This window comes from Colletotrichum siamense (genome assembly GCF_013390195.1).
Source record: "Colletotrichum siamense strain Cg363 chromosome Unknown KSG_Cg363_contig06, whole genome shotgun sequence".
NCBI lineage: Eukaryota > Fungi > Ascomycota > Sordariomycetes > Glomerellales > Glomerellaceae > Colletotrichum > Colletotrichum siamense.
In genome coordinates, this window is record NW_023501019.1 from 3,576,994 (window position 1) to 3,595,357 (window position 18,364).

Here is an 18,364-nt window from a genome sequence, read left to right on the forward strand (position 1 = left end):
CAGACGATGTCCTTTCTGCCTGATTACCCCTCAGCGTGTCCTAAAAATGTAACACCAAGGGGTGAGTCCTGCAGTTGCAGCGTGTTAGAGTTATCCCTACCCCTTATCGCTGAAGAAATAGTGCGAAATGCCCCATTCAGCTTGCAATCAAATTGTGTTAGATTACTGAAGCCCGAACGTGCTAGGCGTCGTCCTGCGAACATGCGCGTCACGGTGAACTGTGTCGCCAGCAAATTCGACTTCATTCGGGAATAAGCACGGCCTAACGTCGCCGTAGTGAGTCGTGACCATCCAATGTTTAATGTTGATGCCTGGGCTTTCCCCAATTTTGGTGGATGAAGTGCGTTGATCGGTACATGCTTTTGCCTAATTCGGCTATGGAAAGGGAGGCGCAGCGCAAGGCTTGTCCCGCAAAAGCTGCGCCCTGAGAGCTGAATGCAACGACGCTCAGTGATAGGTTCCATATGTACCTTACATCATTCGGGCCATCCGATGAACGTCCTGTAAGTTCCATTGGCGCAAACTTCATAGTAAGGCTGCGTCCGTCGTAGGATTTCATCCCTTGCAGTTTGCGATATAAAAGACACTGCAGTGCCTTGGCAATCGATGCGTAGTGCTGCTGCATCAAATTTCTCGAACGCTTTGCAAGCCCATTCGTCAAAGAACTGTTTTTTCGATAAAACATCACAATCATTGTCGTCAAGTCTCACAAATAATATGGATTACGACAAGGGCAAATTTCCTGAGGCCGACGGCTACAGCGATCCCCCACCATATCCCGGTAACATTGCGGAATTGCCAGACTACGAAACACCGAGATTCAACAACACAGCATCAGATACCCGGCTAGTCGCGGCGACCGCAAGATTTCCGCCGACTTTGAATTGCTACTATCAATGGAAGTGGAAGCAAGTTTACTATCTGGGGCCTTCGGCTGAAGAGAAAATGTTTGCCATTTCATTTGATGGCAAGCTGTTTTCTACCAAGCAAACTCTTTGCCTTCATAATGGCCCCAGCGACAAGGCACCCGTCATGGCTACAGCAAGCAGAACTGGCATGGGATGGCACGATCGTTCCACCATCAACGTGAATCGAGAGTTTGGAAGCGGGGAGGATATCAAACTTGAAAAGCCCGAAGATGCAGGCTTCAGGAAAAGCCAAGTCCGAGCCTTCCACATGAAAACGCCGAAAGGGAGAGTCGAAGAGTTTCAATGGAGGACATCGCATGGAAATGAGATCAAGGAGCTTGCGGGGCACTCATCAGGCTGGAAGCTTGTTCGCATGATGGGACCTGAGTCTATCGGAGGTCACTCAAAGAATCCAGACTTGGGATTTTCGAGTGATGGACAAGAGGTTGTGGCAGTCTTGGCGCACAACATGTCTTGGAGCATGACCAAGGGCTACAGGTTTGCATTTATGGGGACAGGGCTCACAGGAACTTTGGGCGAAGAATGGGAGGCGACGGCCATTCTGACAGGATTCTGGCTGTGGTACCAACAAGTCACCACGAATTCTGCGGCAGGTGCCGGAGCGGCCGGGGCGGCAGCATGCTGATATTGTTCGTTGGTAACGCTTTTGATTTGGCAGTATTTGTTATCAATACAACATTTGTCCCTGAAGAGCAGGGGAATCAACTATCCAAACCCAAAGTAGTATGAATGTCGTGAGACCTGAATTTGTACTAAAACGAATGAGTAATGCTGCTCAATTATAATCTATGATGACCGTTGGAAAGTCTGGGAGTCCAGGTTCGAGCCTAAAGGATTTTGAAAATAAAACCCCATTTGTCCTACATCATAACCTCCGTCTTCCGCCACTCCGCCAGATGATTTGTGCAATTAGCTGCATCCCTAGAAGCTATTCGGTCCCAGATTTCTACCACATTGCCAGCGGATTTGTGGCATTGGCAGGACGGACCTGGATAACGTCCCAATGCTCCACGATACACGTGCCATCAAACCGGAAGATGTCGACAATCGCCGTTGGCTCGGGAGCACCAAGTGTGTCCAGGCGGTAGTGAATGTAGCCGGTATTGTTGTCGAAGTTGTTGTGGATGATAGTCATGTTGACCCCTTCAGGCGTGACGAGAGTCGCGAGAAAGTCGACAGAGCTTTGCCTGCCGGAAAGGACGTTCGGGTTATGTTGAATATAGTCCTCCGTCATATGATTCAAGAGGGCCTTTGTGGTGTTCTTTTCCACATAGAAGTCGTTGACGAAGTCGTTAAAGATGGCCCGCTGCTCCGCTGGACTAGCTGGGCGGGAAGGACAGTTGGGCAGGGTTGCAGCTGTGGGGTGATAGCTGCCAAGTTTGGAGGCACTAGCAAGTGCAACGACGCTCGCGACGACAGAAATGAGACGCATGATGGGTTGTTGAGGTGAGGCGTGTTTACTTGGAGTCGGGTAAAGTCGAGAAGCCGCTTGTTCATGTGTTGGCGTGATGAGTTGGGGTGAAGTGCGAGAAGAGAAGTCGAAGATCAAACGGAAGGCTACTGATTTATACAATCCTATGAGATGTCAAAAGTGATTTCTGGATTTGATCATGAGGGTCTTTCTCCTATGAGTTCGAGTATGTCAGGTGCGTCGAGGCCGTTGCCGAGTGACAGGGGTGACACAATGCTGGCTGTTGACTAGGCATTTTGGCCACAAGAAAACCCATGACTCTTTCCATGCTGAATCGCAATGTTCAATTCAGAGTTGTCATGCCCCTGAAGCTTACAAATATCGCTTTGACGTTGATATTAGTTCTGCCAGGGACTGGATGTGACCGACCTGCCAATGACAACGAGTCGAGCTTCGACCTTGCCAAAACGAGAGCAGGAAATACCTGTTGGTCCACTTTTGCTCCCACCGGAGGACCAAAGTTGAAGATGCCGACCCGCGCGCGCGGTAAAGAAAAGCTTGTCGGGGTTGGTAGTGGGTCATCATCGGACCGCCGATGACACCCGATCGCCGGCCCGGAACCGCCCCTGACTAAGGATCGTTAAGATGACAAGACCATGGGACCTGTTTGATTCCGCTTCCCAGAAGGAACTTGGTGGAAGCTGTCAAGTACTTGCATCTTTTCTTGAGGGAAGCTTCGTTCATTTGGCGTTGTCATCCGCCTATTCGATTTCAGTCTTACTCTTATGATCCTCCGGATCGCGAAGAGGAACACCCGTGTGGACTGTTACGTCTGGTGGCTAAACCTCGCAATCGCCAACTGGCCTGCGTGGCATTGACGAACACATCGCTTGCTGTTCCCGTTTATCGGATACTTATATGACATACAAGTTACAGTTTCTTTGACAAAAATTGATACCAAGCTTCGTCTCGTCAATACCGCGGCTATGCAGGTGACTTGGGTACCTTCCATCTGTGGCACAGGTGCGTAGAGCTGTGGCATGGGCTGTCCTCTTATCTCCGACGAAGTCCGAAAAACCCTTGCTTTCGCTTACCCAGGCGTCGGTCGACTGTGCTCCGACAGTCATGGAGTTCTGAGGGGTAGCATCACGTGTTGTGGCTTGATCAGGATCATCAGTGGGCCGAGACACTGTGGAGGCATGAACATCGGGATACATGATCTCGGAGTGTTACCGGGAACTATGAGACCTTGAATTGCTCTCAGACTGGCAGCACGTAAACTTTGCGTTGTGCAGGGTCATATATCTTCGTGGCTGCGTGAACATGCACAACAATGCAACCATCAGGTCCACCTCAGTCAAAATGCCCGACCACCGTGACAGGCCGGGCTTGTGTCAACTGTCAAAAGAGAAAGAGCAGGTGTATGAGAGGCAGCGCACCGAATGACCCTTGTTCTTATTGCTCCAAGACCGGAAAGACATGCAGCTTCGAGAGCCCACCCGATCGGACCCCTCTGACCCGGAAGAACCTGGACGCAGCCGAACTTCGGTGCACACAGCTCCAGAATCTGCTGCGATCGCTTAACCCGGATCTCGATATCGAATCGGCATTGAATCAGCCCGGAAATCAACGGCTGGAAAATGACGATAGCTCCAACACTCCGGAAGAATCCGATGAAGTAACCCCGCACAGCTACGAATGGCACGAGGGATCTCTGTCGCCGGAATACAAGTCTTCAACTCATGACAACGATGGCATGGCTATGCTTTCGAGTCACGACTCTGGATACCTCGGTACGAAAGACAACTTTCATCGTTCTACTGATTGTCCCGGTTGCTGATCAAAGGGTAATGTGACAGGAAGCAGTTCTGGGTCGCAACTGCTAGGCGAGATCGACTCGGTCATACACGTATCAAGCACACCAAGGCCCAACCCACCGACATCACGTAAACGTCGCAGACAATCATCAAGTTCTGCCGGACTCCCACCTCCAGAACCTTTAGATCTACCAGTATCATACGTCGCAAGCCGCTTAATTGACGCCTACTTCCTTCTCTACAATAACTGCTACCCCATATTGCATGAGAAGACCTTCCGAGAACGGGTGAATGCGGGACACCGGCAGCGCCTCATTCAATCACCATGGCGCGTCGTCTATCACATGGTGCTAGCCATCGGACACTGGTTATCAAGTACCGAAACGGAACATCTGCAATCCGGACATTACAGTGCAGCGAGATCAAACTTGTCGCTCCAGATGCTAGAGTCAGGCACGATTGAGACGGTGCAGGCATTTCTCCTAATGGGAAACTACCTCCAGAAGAGAGACCGGACCAACACGGGCTACAACTTCATTGGATTGGCGTATCGAATGGCGTTAGGGCTGGGCCTGCATCGTGAACCTCCAGGACCCGAAGACACCCTCGGCCATGAGCGCCGGAGGCAGCTGTTTTGGACAGTATACTGCTTCGAGAGCGGCTTCAACATTACAACAGGACGGCCGCCGACGATGTCAGATGACTTCATTGACACTCGAATTCCACGCAACGTTGATGACAAGGTAAGAGTTGGTGACATTGCTTCAAGTATTACCCAAAATGCTCATGGTTACACTTAATAGGAGCTGTCTTTCAAGGCACCCGTACCATCCCCAGTCAACTACCCGACCACATACTCAGCGGTAATATGCCAAGCTCAACTGGCAAAGATTGCCGATGCTGTCTACCACGAGTTCCTCCTAGCAAAGACCGCAAGTACGAAGGTCGAGTACCGTGTGGCAGAGAACATGGAACGGGACCTCAATCGGTGGCGACAAAACCTACCCGGGTACTTCCTCACAACGGACTGCCCGAATTGGTTCAGGGCACCACGATCTGTTGTTCTCTGGAAAGAACAGAATCTCCGCATTCTTCTCTGGCGCGGCAGCCAAAAATACCACAGCTATCTTCCGACCAAGACCAACGCAGAAGAAAAGTGCCTTGAAGTTGCCATGCAAAGTATCCACGACATCGCCACCTTCTGCATGGCCAACGAAGCCTGTATACACCAGGGCCTCATCTGGTACGCGACGTACTTCTTATTCCAGGCCACGTTGGTCCTGGAAGCCAACTATCTCACCGAAACTAGTCGGCCCGACGAGGACAGGCTCGCATGGCAGCATTCCGTGTCGAAGGCGCGCGCTTGTCTCAAAACGCTGGAGCAGAGGAGCAGATCAGCGAAGCGCTGCTTGGAGATGCTGGATCGCATCCACAGCCAATTTCAGTTTCTACCGCAGCTTGATTTGGAGCTGGATCCAGCTTCCTTCCAGGTTTCTAACCTGGGCCAAGATATCACGACAGCTTACCCGGAGAGCAGTATCATGCCGCCAGCTCACGATTTTATGGATTTGCCGAGCGAGAACGACTTTGCGTTTTACGGTGAAAGTCAACCTGTGTTCGGTGATGAGACGGCTGACCCGAGTCTTCGGATGTTGTTGAGCGAGGCATCGCTTGACTTCATGGACAATATGCCGCTAGACCTCCTACTAGGTGACTGGACTACATAGAATCAACCGCAAACGCCATATGAAGCAAATTGCGGAGCAGATTCATTGTAGCCATATTTCTTAATCTTGATGTTTTATTGCTAGTCGAATGGCGTTGGAGAAGAAAAGCCTGAAAATTACAGCGGCCGAAATGTCAGATATTATCATCAACAACTCGCCACTGGCACATCCTCGCTTCTTAATTCTAACTTCTATTGAATATTCCCTTTCCAAGTCTATTTACACCTGTTCCCATGCAGCTTTCTTAAGGCAAGACGTAACCTCCGTCAATGATAACATCGCTACCTGTCATGTACGTGGACGCATCGCTAGCCAGGTACAGGTACAGGCCCTTGATCTCCTTGGTGTGACCCTGTCTGCCCAACGCCGCCATGCGGTACGCCTCTTGCAACGCCAACGGACCAGCGCCCATCTTAGTGTCGAAGAAACCCGGGGAGACAATGTTGACCCTCGCAAACTCGCGCCATTCGCGGGCAAGAGACTTTCCGAAATGCGTCACGTACGCTTTGGTGGCGTTGTACACGGGCTGGTCGACGGGCACGTTGACGATGTGGCCGCTCATGCTGGATGTGATGATGAGGTTGCCGAAGCCCTGGCGGTGGAAGACTTCACCGGCATACTTTGAGCAGTACACGATTCCGTCAACTATAATATGTTAGCGATACTCTCACCGGAAAACCCTATTTAGAGATCTGCAGCAACCTACCGTTGACAGACATCTGTTTCCTGTACTCGTCGAGAGTCTGTTCGAGGATAGGCTTTGAGATGGCCATCCCTGACACGGTGTCAGTGTTTGTTCCAACACTAATATTACTGTGTTGATTGTCAACTTACCAGCGTTGGCGATGAAAACATCAATCTTGCCGAAGTCTTGCAGAACCTTGGCGATAGTCTCTTGGACCTGGTTGGAATCCGAAACTGACAGGTATAGTTAGTAACGGGGACTCTAGTTCTAGTTTTGTCAGGTCTGCTTACCGTCGACCTTGTATGCTGATGTCTTCACATTATGCGTGCTCGCCAGGTCTTTCGACTTCTGAATCGCTGCGTCATTTCTACCGAAATGTTAACACCGTAATTCCGGTTGATCAACTGGCCAGAAAACTTACGAGTTGTACCACAACGCAACATTGCCTCCGGCTTCAGCCATCGCCTCGGAGACGGCATATCCAATACCATCCGCGGCGCCTGTGACGACAATTACCTTGCCAGTGACTTTGAGCTGCTCCAGAACGTTTGAGGGTGTGTTGGGGAATGGCCTGGGGAAGCCCTCGCGGGTCTTCTGGCAGTCATCGTTGGACATAGACATGTTGGCATTGGTTGTGATATGACTTGGGTTGAGTTACTGTGACAGGAAAGGCCCTACAATATTTGTCAAATCATGAAAGTTCCTCGCTTTAATGAGTGAGCTGGGTTGAGACGTGGCATCGGCCGCTCCGCTCCGCGTCGGTGTGCTGTCGTCCGAGAGGGGATTCTTGGTGGGGGCGGGGCAGGTACCCAGCACTGAATCATTGGGGCGCATGTCACTGTCGGCTGAGGCAATCCCGGCGAGCAATGGAGACCGTTTCGTTGGACTTGACGGTCCCTCTTGACGTCATAACACTCATCTGGAGAAGTAAAATATCTCTCAAGGTGTCACAGTGCTTGGCTACTTATTTGGAACGTACTCTTGGCGCTGACATGGAAGATAGTTGGAACAATTCCACGAGGTGGTGGTTATGGGTACAAGTCTAGCGAACATACTCACCATCCCTGAATCTCAAGCTCAAGCGCTACTTTCGCGACGCCGAGAAACCTAAACCAGCGAATACTTTGAACTCTGTGCTTTCAAATTCATTACACTGTGAAAATGTCATTCTCGTCACTGACTATTTCCATTTCTCCATGCCATCCATCTCTACCCGCCCCCCCCTCAGGAAACAATCTCCAGCATGGTCTTGAACAACTCATCCGAATCTTGGCCCAGAGGACTGGCCACAGCGAGCGCCTCTTTCGCGTCCACGGGAGGATAGATCAGTGTCTGGTTTATGTACATCTTGACCCGCTTCGCAAGGTCTCCATGAAATTTGACCTTTCTTTCCCATCCCTCGCCAAGGACTGCTCCCCATGAACCCAGGTCTAGACAGCAATTGTATGCAGCCTGCGAATACTCCATCATAGGTTCTCCAAGTAGCGCTGCGGCGGCGTTATGCCCAGACACGCGACCAAGTTGGAGTGCATGCTGACAGGACATGAGCGCATGGTGACCGCTCGGATCTGCAATGGCATAGGCAGCGTCGCCTGTCGCAAAGATATCCTTGTTCGTCGAGGTCTGAAGATACATGTCGACATGCAAGCGACCAAGAGAGTCTTTGGGTCCCGCTATCTGCTGCGCAAGAGGGGATTCTCTCACTCCGGCAGTCCAGACCGCTGTCTTTGTCGCGATGCGCTCGCCGGAGGCAAGGGTTACTCCCTCCTCGTCAACTGCTGAGACTGCAGATCCAAGTTTGATCTCAACATGTAGCTCTTCCAGGGCTTTTAGGATGACTGGACGAGGTCCGGGTCCGAGTTCCGGGCCAACTTCTTTGGCACTATCCATCAGAACGATACGTGGCTTTTCAATATGGCCAAGACGCTTCGGAAGCTCCGTTGCGAGCTCAATGCCCGTGAAGCCGGCCCCGCAGATGACAATGGTGTCGCGGGCTGCGCTCAGTTGGTATGATGCGAGGCTTTCGAGATGACGCTCCAATCTGGCAGCAGCATCTAGCGTGTCGATATCGAATGCATGCTGTTCGAGTCCGGTAACACTTCGAGGTTTATTGAGGAGACTTCCAGTCGCGATGATGAGTTGGCTGTATTTGACTGTGATATCTTTCCCTGTCGGCGCATGAACCTGGACACTTTGTCGGATGCCATCAATCGATTCCGCAGTGCCCTGGACAAAGTCGATACCAGCAGACTGGAACAGTGTCGTCAATGGATGAGACATGCTGGCCGCATTTCTCTCATAAAGTCTTGGCCTGATCACCAATGTCGGCTCCGGCGCAATGACAACAACTTTGACTTCGTCGGTCTTATTTCTGAGGTTGATGAGACGAGTTGCTGAGAGGGCACTCCACACACCTGCAAATCCAGCTCCAATGATCACAACTGAGGTCGACATGATAAAGAGGTTTGAGTAAGGTACTTAGTAGTAAATATGTGTTGGACAGAAGATGAAGCCAGTTAGCTACGAACAGCTGACGCTATTACATTTCGAGAGTTCGACTTTTATAACGGCTCGAGGTATCCGGACATCCTAGAGGGTCTTGAAATTTCAAAAGCAAAAGTCATTAACAATTTCGAGTGTTTCACCCGCTAGTTCTCTTGAACATGGCTGTACCACACAAAGTGCTATGCAATAAGCGGCAACTCGGGTGTCTTTGTCATCATCACGGGCTCTCGTCGAATACCCGCGCCGCTATGCCGGATCTAGTACCCGGATACCCGGATACCCGCGTCCCCGCTGATCTTTTGCGCCGGACCTACCAATTGCCAGAGTTCGACAAGGGCCCTTCCACGAAGCATGCCATGGAATCGACCAACACTCCGATGCGCCAGACGAGGGGAGGGACGCGATCCTCTCTCGCATGTTTGCCGTGTCGATCAAAGCACTTGAAGTGCGACGGCAAGCGGCCCCAATGCAGCAGATGTATTGAGTTCGAGAAGCAATGCGACTTTGCCCCATCGCGAAGAGGAGGGTTAGACCGGGCGGCCTTGGCGGAGAGACGCAAAAGGCTTGCCGCCGAAGTCCCTGAGTCTGATTCGAATGGAACCTCGACACCTCGCTCAGAGCAACTTGGCCAACATCAATCGGGAGATGTCCCAACCCAAGTACAAGGCTGGGAATTGTTGGACGACTTCAATTTACTTGACGGGGCAACTCTCGGAAATGAGTCAGCGCAGTCGATTTCAAGATCATCGCCTCATAGCCATGCTGGAGACATTGAAACGGACCCTTTGATCAAGTCTTACTACAAGAGCTTTCACAACCTGCATCCATTTCTGCTACCACGAGCCGCCTTCCTTCGCCTTGTCAAGGACCCTCCCCCAATGCTCAACTTCGGCCCACTAATACCAGTGATGCGCCTAATCGGCAACATCTATCTCATGCAAGAATGGTCTGTCTCACTCAAGGACCAGGCGGAAGAAGGCTTACTGCAATTATCCCCAGATAGTCCAGTACTGGTTCAGTATCTTTTGCTTTATTCCATTGCCTTGTTTTGGAGTAACTTCAAAGATGAAGCGAAACATCATATGGACTGCGCCACAGAGGTTGCGGCACGTCTTGGGATGCACAAATCTGACTTCTCAGGGCAGTATAATGCCGGCGAACCAGTTCTTGAGGAGTCGTGGAGACGGACTTGGTGGATGCTTTTTATTATCGATGCATACTATGCTGGGACCTTGGGAACCATGAACTTTAGAGTCGGGAACATCGAGGCGACAGTCGAGCTTCCTTGTGAGGAGAGCGAATATGAGTCAGAGGTCAGCAAATGCGGTCACCCATAAAAGCGTCTGCGGCAGAGAGCTAACTTGAATTAGGCCATCCCTCTACCAAAGACTTTGGAAGACTTCGACTCCAGAGAGTTCGCTCCTGACAGTGTTACTTTCTCATCCTTCGCGTACCTCATCAGCGCTGTGCGTTGTGCGGCGTTGGCGATATCTACCGTACCCAAGGTCGCATCAAAGGAAGACTCTGCACAAGTACTTCATTCAGCCGACTCAATCATCGATGCGTGGTCTTTACTCCTTCCGAAAGAGCGTAGGAATATCATGTCGAAAACAGGACAGATTGATGAGCTCATGTTTCAGGCACATCTTCTCGTTGGAGTGTAAGATACTCTTCTACGCCTTGATCGCGATGGTCCACTAACATCAGATGTAGAGCGAGTATTGGCCTCCATAGGCCTCTATCTGACCTGAGGTTCAACCCTGTGGAGGACGTGTCAAGCTGTGCCAGAGAACCACCTGTCGATAACCCATCGTCAGACTTGATTAACGTACACACAGTAAGGGTACTGCGAGCAGTCGAGTCGCAAATCCGTCTGCTGGCTTTGCCATCTAGACCATTCCATCACACCCCTTTCACGACCTGCATGGTCAGCGAGGGTACACTTGCGCTCCTTTCAGCTTGCAACTTCTTATTGCAGGGCAAGCAGCTAGCAATCGCGAGAGACCAAATTCGGCTGACGATTGGATGCCTGAAAGCTCTGGGTGAATTTTGGCCAAGGACCGCTAAGAACGTGTCGGAGATACAGACAATTGCCCGCCATGTTCTCGGTTTGAAAAGGAAGACTACGAGTAGCGATGGCACGCAGACTTCGAACGATGCGACTAGTCAATCAGGCGAGACGGCTACTACAGGTTTCGGACACAGCGGCTCGAGCAATGAGAATGGTATATTCGCTTCTCTTGGGTCCATGGAGGATGTCTGTGGATGGTATAGTCTAGGGGACTTGAGTTCAGATTTCGCGCAATGGCCCGAGCATCAGACCTAAATTTGTCGGTGGACTTCTTACTCACGTTGTAGGTTTGGATGTTTCCTGCCCAATTAGGATTTGCGGAAGTCGAGTTTGAGGCACTCAGCGATACATCATTGCTCAGGGATGGATGTGAGGATCTTCGAAGCATCAAGAGGCGCAAGCATACGATTCAATCAAATTGTCAGAGAAAAAGTATGTGCACAAAGGTTCAAGACATGATACTAAAACGGCCATGGAAGCCCTTTATTTACCCAACATTAATCAAGGAGAATGCAAATTGTGTTTCCAATCCCATGTATATCCACCCTCGTCACTGATAGCTTTTGCACATTTGCTGCCTTGTCAACAAATGTGATGAAGATCCGGTCTCAAAATCCTAATGTGCCCCCCTTTGTCTCGAATGATGCCGCCTGTGTATGTTGTTCGCCGTTTCAACAGCTGTTGATGGCGCCGTATCTGTTGTGCGTAGCATGCCAGTATGAAGACTTGATCATGCCACTGGAGCAGACTATCGTCGTGGCGAAGTACATATAAACCTCGTTTCCTCCGAATGGTGCGCCGCAGCCGTTTGGCTTCTGGACGGTGCAACCAGGCCAGCGCTTCAGATTCTCCCACAGCAGGTGGCACACAGCCGGAGGGTCATCGACATCGCTCATCTTGATCTCCCAGAACCTCGTTGCCGCATTTTGAGACATTGAGCATCCGGCTTCGGCTGAGGCGCTGCCAATCAGACTGGAGATGGCAACGGCGCCGGTAGTAAGAATGGTAGAGAACTTCATTGTACTGAGTTGAAGGGCGAAGGTGGTGTAGAAACGCCAAGTTTGAACGAGTGAATTACCGGAGGAAAACCCAGAGATCGTGGTTGTGACTGAGAGACTAAAGAAGGATGGCTTCAATGACCACTAGATATTCGAATTGTGTGATGAAGGTGATGATTCATTCAGTTAAAGTATGGCGATGAAACAGAATACTTTTATACGTTGAGGCGCCATCAGGGAATCTTGCGTTTCTCTCAGTCTGACTGTTTGTTACCAGAGTTTTCTGGTGCTTCCCATTTTCCAAAGGGAGAAGGAGGCGGGAGACAGAGGAGAGGGCCTTGAGGGAGACGCCATCGCCATGCTGCGAGATTGCCCCGTGCAACAGCTGTTGTCCTCGGATGAGAAAACTCCAAGACTCGCACAGGACGAACGTTTTCTGTTCCGGGGTTTGTGGACACTTTCAGCCTGCCGTTTCCTGGCCCTGTTGCAGTTGGTGATACCCTGCATCCGTCCAGGACATGTCTGATGCCTCCCTTTCTTGCGTGTGGTACATACCATATAGGTATTGGGCGTTTTCAACTCCAGGCCTGTAACACAATGGGCCGATTCCACTCATGCAACTTGGCTTTCAACAAACTGCGCACGGAATCACTCTCCGTTCAACAGGCAAACAAGGCCAAGATGTCCCACAGATGCCCGTCGCTGTTTTGTGGACTACATAGAACAATTTGCCCTGGTTTTGCGATCTCCATACAGAAATCCACGTGATAGCTCTCCCCGTGGCTAGGTTCTTCTTTCAGTTGGTTCAATTACGTTTGTCATGGGTCTCGGATTGTCTTGCGGACTCCGCGATTTATCATGCCCGATAGTTTTCCCGGCGTGGTTCACCACGTGCTATGGATGTTAAAAGATTATGCAACTGCACCTGACGGTGATCTTTTTCCGGATTGAATGTGATTGCAGATTTTAGCAGCAAATATGGTTGAATCGTTTTCGGAAAATTGATATCCACAAAAGGATCCAGCTGAAGCCTCCGACCATGGGCTGGGGACTCCAGTAAATATCTTCCACCTCAAATCGAAGCGATTGTTTTCGCGAAGCAAATTCATCAGATATATCTCGGAAGCCCGATAATAGCTGCTGCAATTAAAAAAATTGAATATTAGTCATAATATGGATGCTCTACGTTGGATACCATTGAGGTGTGAATTAAACTTGTAGGAGATATGAAATCTTACTCGTAAATCGATTGCATGCGAACACTCCTCCCGCAGCGACCGAATGAATTGTCGGAGGCGGCTCCGAGGCCGGGTCGGACGCTGGCTGACAGCCCCCTCTCATGAAGCTTAGCCAATGTCAACCAGGGGGCTGGTGAGTCCCACCGACTCCCACGTCCGGCGGACTTCGAACGGAAACTCTATTTGATTGAGATTCGACTTGTTGCCACCCAACTCCTGTCTTTATGAACTGCATACGCATGGCGGAACACGTATGCACGCAAATGTGCTGTTATCCCTCATCAAGGAGCTTCTGCGCCGGCGCCGGCGTCTGTGCCCGCAATTTGTCAATCTCGCTACATGACTTTCACCATCTCGCCAATCTCAGACCAGTACAGAAGCATAAGGTGCTGACGATGGAAATAGGCGCTTTGAAACTCAAAACTTTTGTTCTTGCAATTCTCTCCAGGGTTGTCATCTCACACGCACGGAGATAGCCGTTAATCGTACCCTCGTGACCGGCCAGGGTTGCCTGTGGAAACCTTGCCACTCACAGCCCTCTCGAAAGGATCGCTTTCCGCATCCCTTGGGCTCGACTTCGCCGCGCTGAAAGCTAACTAGCCTTCTTTCAGGCTTTGAATGTCTGATATCGCTTTCGGGTTGATGCAGGTAATTTTCCCAGCTTCGCAGGGCACATCGACTGCTACTTTTTGAGTCGCCCTTTCTCTGTCAGGCGCCCACATGCCGGCCACAGAGTTTGTAGATAGTCAAGTTTCAGTCAATTCACGCCGCCAAGAAGAAGAAACTAGTAGCCCTATCTGAAAGTTAATGAGATATACGACGTATTGCGTGAGATTGTAAAAGTCTGGCGGCTAAATCGCAAAATTCATGAGATGAACGTCGGTTCGATGATAACTGGATAACCCCTGCTTGCCATGTGGTTGCCGCAGACAATGGGAGTCGTTCTGCCCGATTCTTTACATAAGGCGATGGTGGCTGACTCGTGGGGGTGCTGTTTTGTTCCTTTTCAAGCGGGAGAAAACTTCCCCCACGCGGAGACAAGAAGTAACCGCACTCCACCAAGTTCAGTGACAATGACGTGACGATCCTTGCCGCCTTCTACCATTGTTCTGGAATCTGAGCAATTTGTAAGGATATCACGAGTTCCAGTAAACATGCCAATAACTTTCAGCAGGCAAAACCCTCCATGATGGAAACCTTATTGTCCGAAAGTCCGTTCGCCCTCCGCAAAATACGACGACTAACTAAACAAAGGGCAGCATTTCTTCTGAGGCTCGTTTCAAATGTCGGCGAAATCCTACTAAACAGAGCCGTAAATCGGCTGTTCTCTCCACCAAGGCCACTTGTTCTCGCGAACTAGGTTTCTACAACGGTCCGCTCCACTAATCAAACTTTATTTCATCGCGTGGCCCCTCGGACTATGGACTTTTTTCTCCCTCGAGACCCCCTTTTCCCATCACATTGGATCGCTTGGGACCATCCGCTGCCTTCGTCCACCGATTTTGGAAAGTCTTTTGAAGCGATGTAGCATCGAAACAACCACAGTGACCAACGGCAGAGTGTCAAACGTCTGCATCTTCATGTTTCCTCTGGCCCCCACACACCGCCGCGCGCACCGGCAGCTGGGGTAGGCTGGTCCGCAGGCACAATGCCGAAGGTGAAATCGGACCCCCTAGAGGGCTAATTGCACAGATTCGGCTAGTCGTCCGACGCCGAACGATCCGAATCCCTGGCGGAACTGGCTCTCAAGCACGAATTTTGTGAATTCTTGGCAGGGTCTGCGTCTTGGCATCTCTCAATGCCCTCATCTCTGGGCCGTTTTTGAGTTCGGCGCATCTAGGACATGGGGAGGCTTAGGAACCACTAGCACTGCCGACCTGCCACTTTTGAGCTTGAATGATGATGATTGGCATGGATTTCCCGGTATCCCGTACGCCATCCCGCCATACAGACTAGCTGCGCCCGTTGGGCTCTCCCTGTTAGACATGCCCAATCCTACCCCGCGGACATCGAGCGGACATCGCTTATTAAATGTTTGCCGCTCGCGGCTATTAGTAAAGCAGTTCCTTTGTCCAAGACTTCCATCGTGAGGCAGAATGATCACCTAAAACACACTTTTTACAATAAGGACTTGCGTGGAGGAAGGATTTCTCATGGACCGAGTCGGCGGGCACGACCTCACGATAATCTAATACCGATATCACTCAACACATCAGCTGCGCGACCATGTACAGCCACAGCCCGACCCTCGCACCGCTACCGACTGTGCTCCAGCACGGACTCAGGGCTGTTACTGCCCTCGCCTTCCTCTCGCTTGTATCATCGTTTGCTCTGTTCGTCTATCTTAGCGGGAGGTTGGTTGCCTGGTACGCCAGGTCGAATCCGAAGAATCCGCAGAGAGAGGCGGAGAACGGGACCAGGGGTGCTCTTCCCTGCGAGGTTGGCGCGCAGTACTTCGGAACGGCAGATCAGGGAAGGAAAGCACCGAACCAGGCTCTCGTTCTTGTCATCAACGTCCTGTTTGCAGACGTACTACAAGCCTGCGCCTTCTTTCTGAATATCGTTTGGGTCATAGAAGACCGGATCACGGACGAGTCGCCGGCATGCTGGGCCCAAGGTTGGTTCATCTCGACGGGTGATCTGTCATCCCTCACGTTCCTGACGGCCATCGCTGTTCATACCTACATCACTCTCATTTTGGGGCGCAAAGTTCCGACAAAAGTTTTCTATGCTGTTATTTCCTTTTTATGGTTTGCCGTGTTGTTCTTATCGGTTCTGGGCGTTATCATCACGAACAACGGAAAGGGGGTGGGTGGCTTCTACGTTCGTGATACCGCTTGGGTAAGTTACTTTCAGTATCCCCAACAGCGTGACCACTGGCTAATTGTGCACAAACAGTGTTGGATCAGTGCTGCATACGAGCCCATGCGTTTCTACCTTCATTATCTTTGGATGGTCATCCTGCAAGTTGTTGGAACTGTTTCATGGGTTCTCGTTTTCGTGCACTTTTACCGAAGGGCAAAGGCACTCAAGCTGTCCAAGAAGTCCGGCGAGGAGAGCAGTTCCAACAACAGCGTCCTCAGTCCAACGGGAGTTGCCCCTCGAACGTCCAAGGGCGTCAAAGCCGAGATGCACAAACGAGTTCTCTTCTTACTATACCCCCTGATTTTTCTCATTTGCACGACACCGTTGGCAGTTGGCCGCATGATGGGAACCCGCGGTGTAAAGCTCTCCCCGGAATATCTTTGCTTCGCTGGAGCCATGATTACCTCCAACGGCTGGCTCGATGTCATTCTCTTTTCGACAACTCGGCGAGCCATCCTCTTCCATACATCTCCTGACGACCAAAACCTTGGAATCGAAACATTCAATCTGACGCCTCTCGGTCAACAATTTGGACACAGGGTATGGATCACGTCGGGATCTAAGAAGAAACAGAACGAAAGGAAGAATGGTGTATTCCGCAAGCCGTCGCGGTGTCCAAGACGGGGGTCTGCGGGGAGTCATGACCGGAGTGAGAGCATGACGTCGCTACACAAGCGTGATCTAGCGGGACTCAAGGGCATTCAGATGGAGACTGTAACTCGCGTCTTCGTGGAGGTCGAGTCGCCATCTGAGGAGAACGGCTACCCTTCTCGTAGTCTAGCCTCGATGCCATCAGCCGAGAGTGTTGGTCCAAGAGTGCCTCAAAGCATGGATATTGTAAGATGAATATGTGAGGAGAAGGAGAAAGAAGACATATAAAAGCATTTAAAATGAAATTTCAAAGTTCTATAACGCTCAAGTCCCTTGAATGATCCGTCGGCTGAGTACACCGTTCCGTTACGTGAAAGAGAGGCGCTAATGATGACCGGCGTGACTCATTGGCCGGAATGCATGGTCTTACTTGGCAGTTCTGCGGACTGCCCCATGTTGCTAGACTACATGAAGATTCAATCAACCTTGCAAAGTATTTCCGTCAATCAGAGACAGTTTTCCAACTCACCATCTCCCTTGTTATCATATGTCTAGAAGGAAAATCATGAGCTTAACCTCCAATACTGGTCATAACGGCCCCCGCACTTACGCACCTTACCGCCAAATTCGGGCGCACTATGATGACGAGACTATCACTGTCTACCAGGCCTATAGCTCATCCATTGCAACGGCTGCTATCGAGGCTCAACGACTAGATGCGTCGCCAAGCTTCAAGCTCACCAGAATGACCTGGATCAAGCCCAGCTGGACTTGGATGCTCTATCGTGCTGGATACTCTTACAAAGACCTTGGCCAAGAACGCATCCTGGCTTTGAAGATGCCACGCGAATATTTCATCGGACTCCTTCGCAAAGGAAGGTTATCACACGCTGCAGTTGCGCAGGACGGCGAGAAGGTTCGGATCCAATGGGATCCAGAACGCACGGTGCGACTGGATAAGCTACCATATCGAAGCATTCAAATCGGAATCCCTGTGGGAATTTGCAAGACTTGGGTGAAGGAAGGAATCGTGGGGATCGAAGATGTCACTGGTCGTGCCAGGGAGTTGAAGAGAGTCTTGGACGAGAACCCGACAATTTCGGATAGAGAGCTGGCCAAATTGGGATTGATGCCATCAGAAGAGGAGTTTGTTGTACCTGGCGATGTGCAAGGAATATTGGAGATGACCCCGGCCCAGGTTTCATAGAGGTTGTGATAATTGAAGGGTTCTTCCGCAATGGCCAAAGAAGAATCGAGGAAGACTTCGTCAATTTCATTGCGGTGCAACTAATGCGATTGGCCGTGGGGCATATTACGACGATACTAGTTGGCCATCATGATACTGCCAGGTATCAACTGGCGCTACCGTTTGATCAAGATTTTCTGATGTTGGTTGATGGCTACAACACTATCACAATGCCAAATTTCCAAAGTTAATCCCAAAAATTGCCTGCTGGCGTTTTCACTAATCCGAGGAGAGAAAATCTTTCCCTCAAGCAGCTTTGTATCAGGTAGTAACAGTCAGGC

General features: G+C 50.7%; 9 protein-coding genes across 9 annotated transcripts; 5 read left to right on the top strand and 4 right to left on the bottom strand.

Moving 5' to 3' along the window:
* Window positions 1-717: 717 nt before the first annotated feature.
* On the top strand, window positions 718-1,554 carry CGCS363_v009923 (uncharacterized protein; the record flags this gene model as incomplete). The annotated part of the gene is made up of 1 exon (XM_036641772.1): window positions 718-1,554. The coding sequence occupies one exon, from the start codon at window positions 718-720 to the stop codon at window positions 1,552-1,554; it is 837 nt and encodes a 278-aa protein (XP_036493482.1).
* Window positions 1,555-1,875: 321 nt separating this feature from the next.
* CGCS363_v009924 (uncharacterized protein) lies at window positions 1,876-2,361 on the bottom strand (the record flags this gene model as incomplete). Its single annotated transcript, XM_036641773.1, has 1 exon — window positions 1,876-2,361. One exon carries the CDS (start codon window positions 2,359-2,361, stop codon window positions 1,876-1,878), a length of 486 nt encoding a protein of 161 aa, XP_036493486.1.
* A 1,341-nt stretch (window positions 2,362-3,702) lies between these two features.
* Window positions 3,703-5,884, top strand: GAL4-0 (Regulatory protein GAL4; the record flags this gene model as incomplete). Its single annotated transcript, XM_036641774.1, has 4 exons — window positions 3,703-3,759; window positions 3,809-4,133; window positions 4,200-4,900; window positions 4,961-5,884. 4 exons carry the CDS (start codon window positions 3,703-3,705, stop codon window positions 5,882-5,884), a joined length of 2,007 nt encoding a protein of 668 aa, XP_036493487.1.
* Window positions 5,885-6,128: 244 nt separating this feature from the next.
* Window positions 6,129-7,190, bottom strand: CGCS363_v009926 (putative NADP-dependent mannitol dehydrogenase; the record flags this gene model as incomplete). Its single annotated transcript, XM_036641775.1, has 5 exons — window positions 6,129-6,529; window positions 6,591-6,659; window positions 6,719-6,802; window positions 6,860-6,936; window positions 6,991-7,190. 5 exons carry the CDS (start codon window positions 7,188-7,190, stop codon window positions 6,129-6,131), a joined length of 831 nt encoding a protein of 276 aa, XP_036493484.1.
* A 603-nt stretch (window positions 7,191-7,793) lies between these two features.
* On the bottom strand, window positions 7,794-9,023 carry CGCS363_v009927 (NADH dehydrogenase-like protein; the record flags this gene model as incomplete). Its single annotated transcript, XM_036641776.1, has 1 exon — window positions 7,794-9,023. One exon carries the CDS (start codon window positions 9,021-9,023, stop codon window positions 7,794-7,796), a length of 1,230 nt encoding a protein of 409 aa, XP_036493485.1.
* A 299-nt stretch (window positions 9,024-9,322) lies between these two features.
* CGCS363_v009928 (uncharacterized protein) lies at window positions 9,323-10,738 on the top strand (the record flags this gene model as incomplete). Its single annotated transcript, XM_036641777.1, has 2 exons — window positions 9,323-10,387; window positions 10,445-10,738. 2 exons carry the CDS (start codon window positions 9,323-9,325, stop codon window positions 10,736-10,738), a joined length of 1,359 nt encoding a protein of 452 aa, XP_036493488.1.
* Window positions 10,739-11,816: 1,078 nt separating this feature from the next.
* On the bottom strand, window positions 11,817-12,164 carry CGCS363_v009929 (uncharacterized protein; the record flags this gene model as incomplete). The annotated part of the gene is made up of 1 exon (XM_036641778.1): window positions 11,817-12,164. One exon carries the CDS (start codon window positions 12,162-12,164, stop codon window positions 11,817-11,819), a length of 348 nt encoding a protein of 115 aa, XP_036493489.1.
* A 3,443-nt stretch (window positions 12,165-15,607) lies between these two features.
* On the top strand, window positions 15,608-17,092 carry CGCS363_v009930 (uncharacterized protein; the record flags this gene model as incomplete). Its single annotated transcript, XM_036641779.1, has 2 exons — window positions 15,608-16,222; window positions 16,280-17,092. 2 exons carry the CDS (start codon window positions 15,608-15,610, stop codon window positions 17,090-17,092), a joined length of 1,428 nt encoding a protein of 475 aa, XP_036493315.1.
* Window positions 17,093-17,402: 310 nt separating this feature from the next.
* On the top strand, window positions 17,403-18,044 carry CGCS363_v009931 (uncharacterized protein; the record flags this gene model as incomplete). The annotated part of the gene is made up of 1 exon (XM_036641780.1): window positions 17,403-18,044. The coding sequence occupies one exon, from the start codon at window positions 17,403-17,405 to the stop codon at window positions 18,042-18,044; it is 642 nt and encodes a 213-aa protein (XP_036493314.1).
* Window positions 18,045-18,364: the final 320 nt, after the last annotated feature.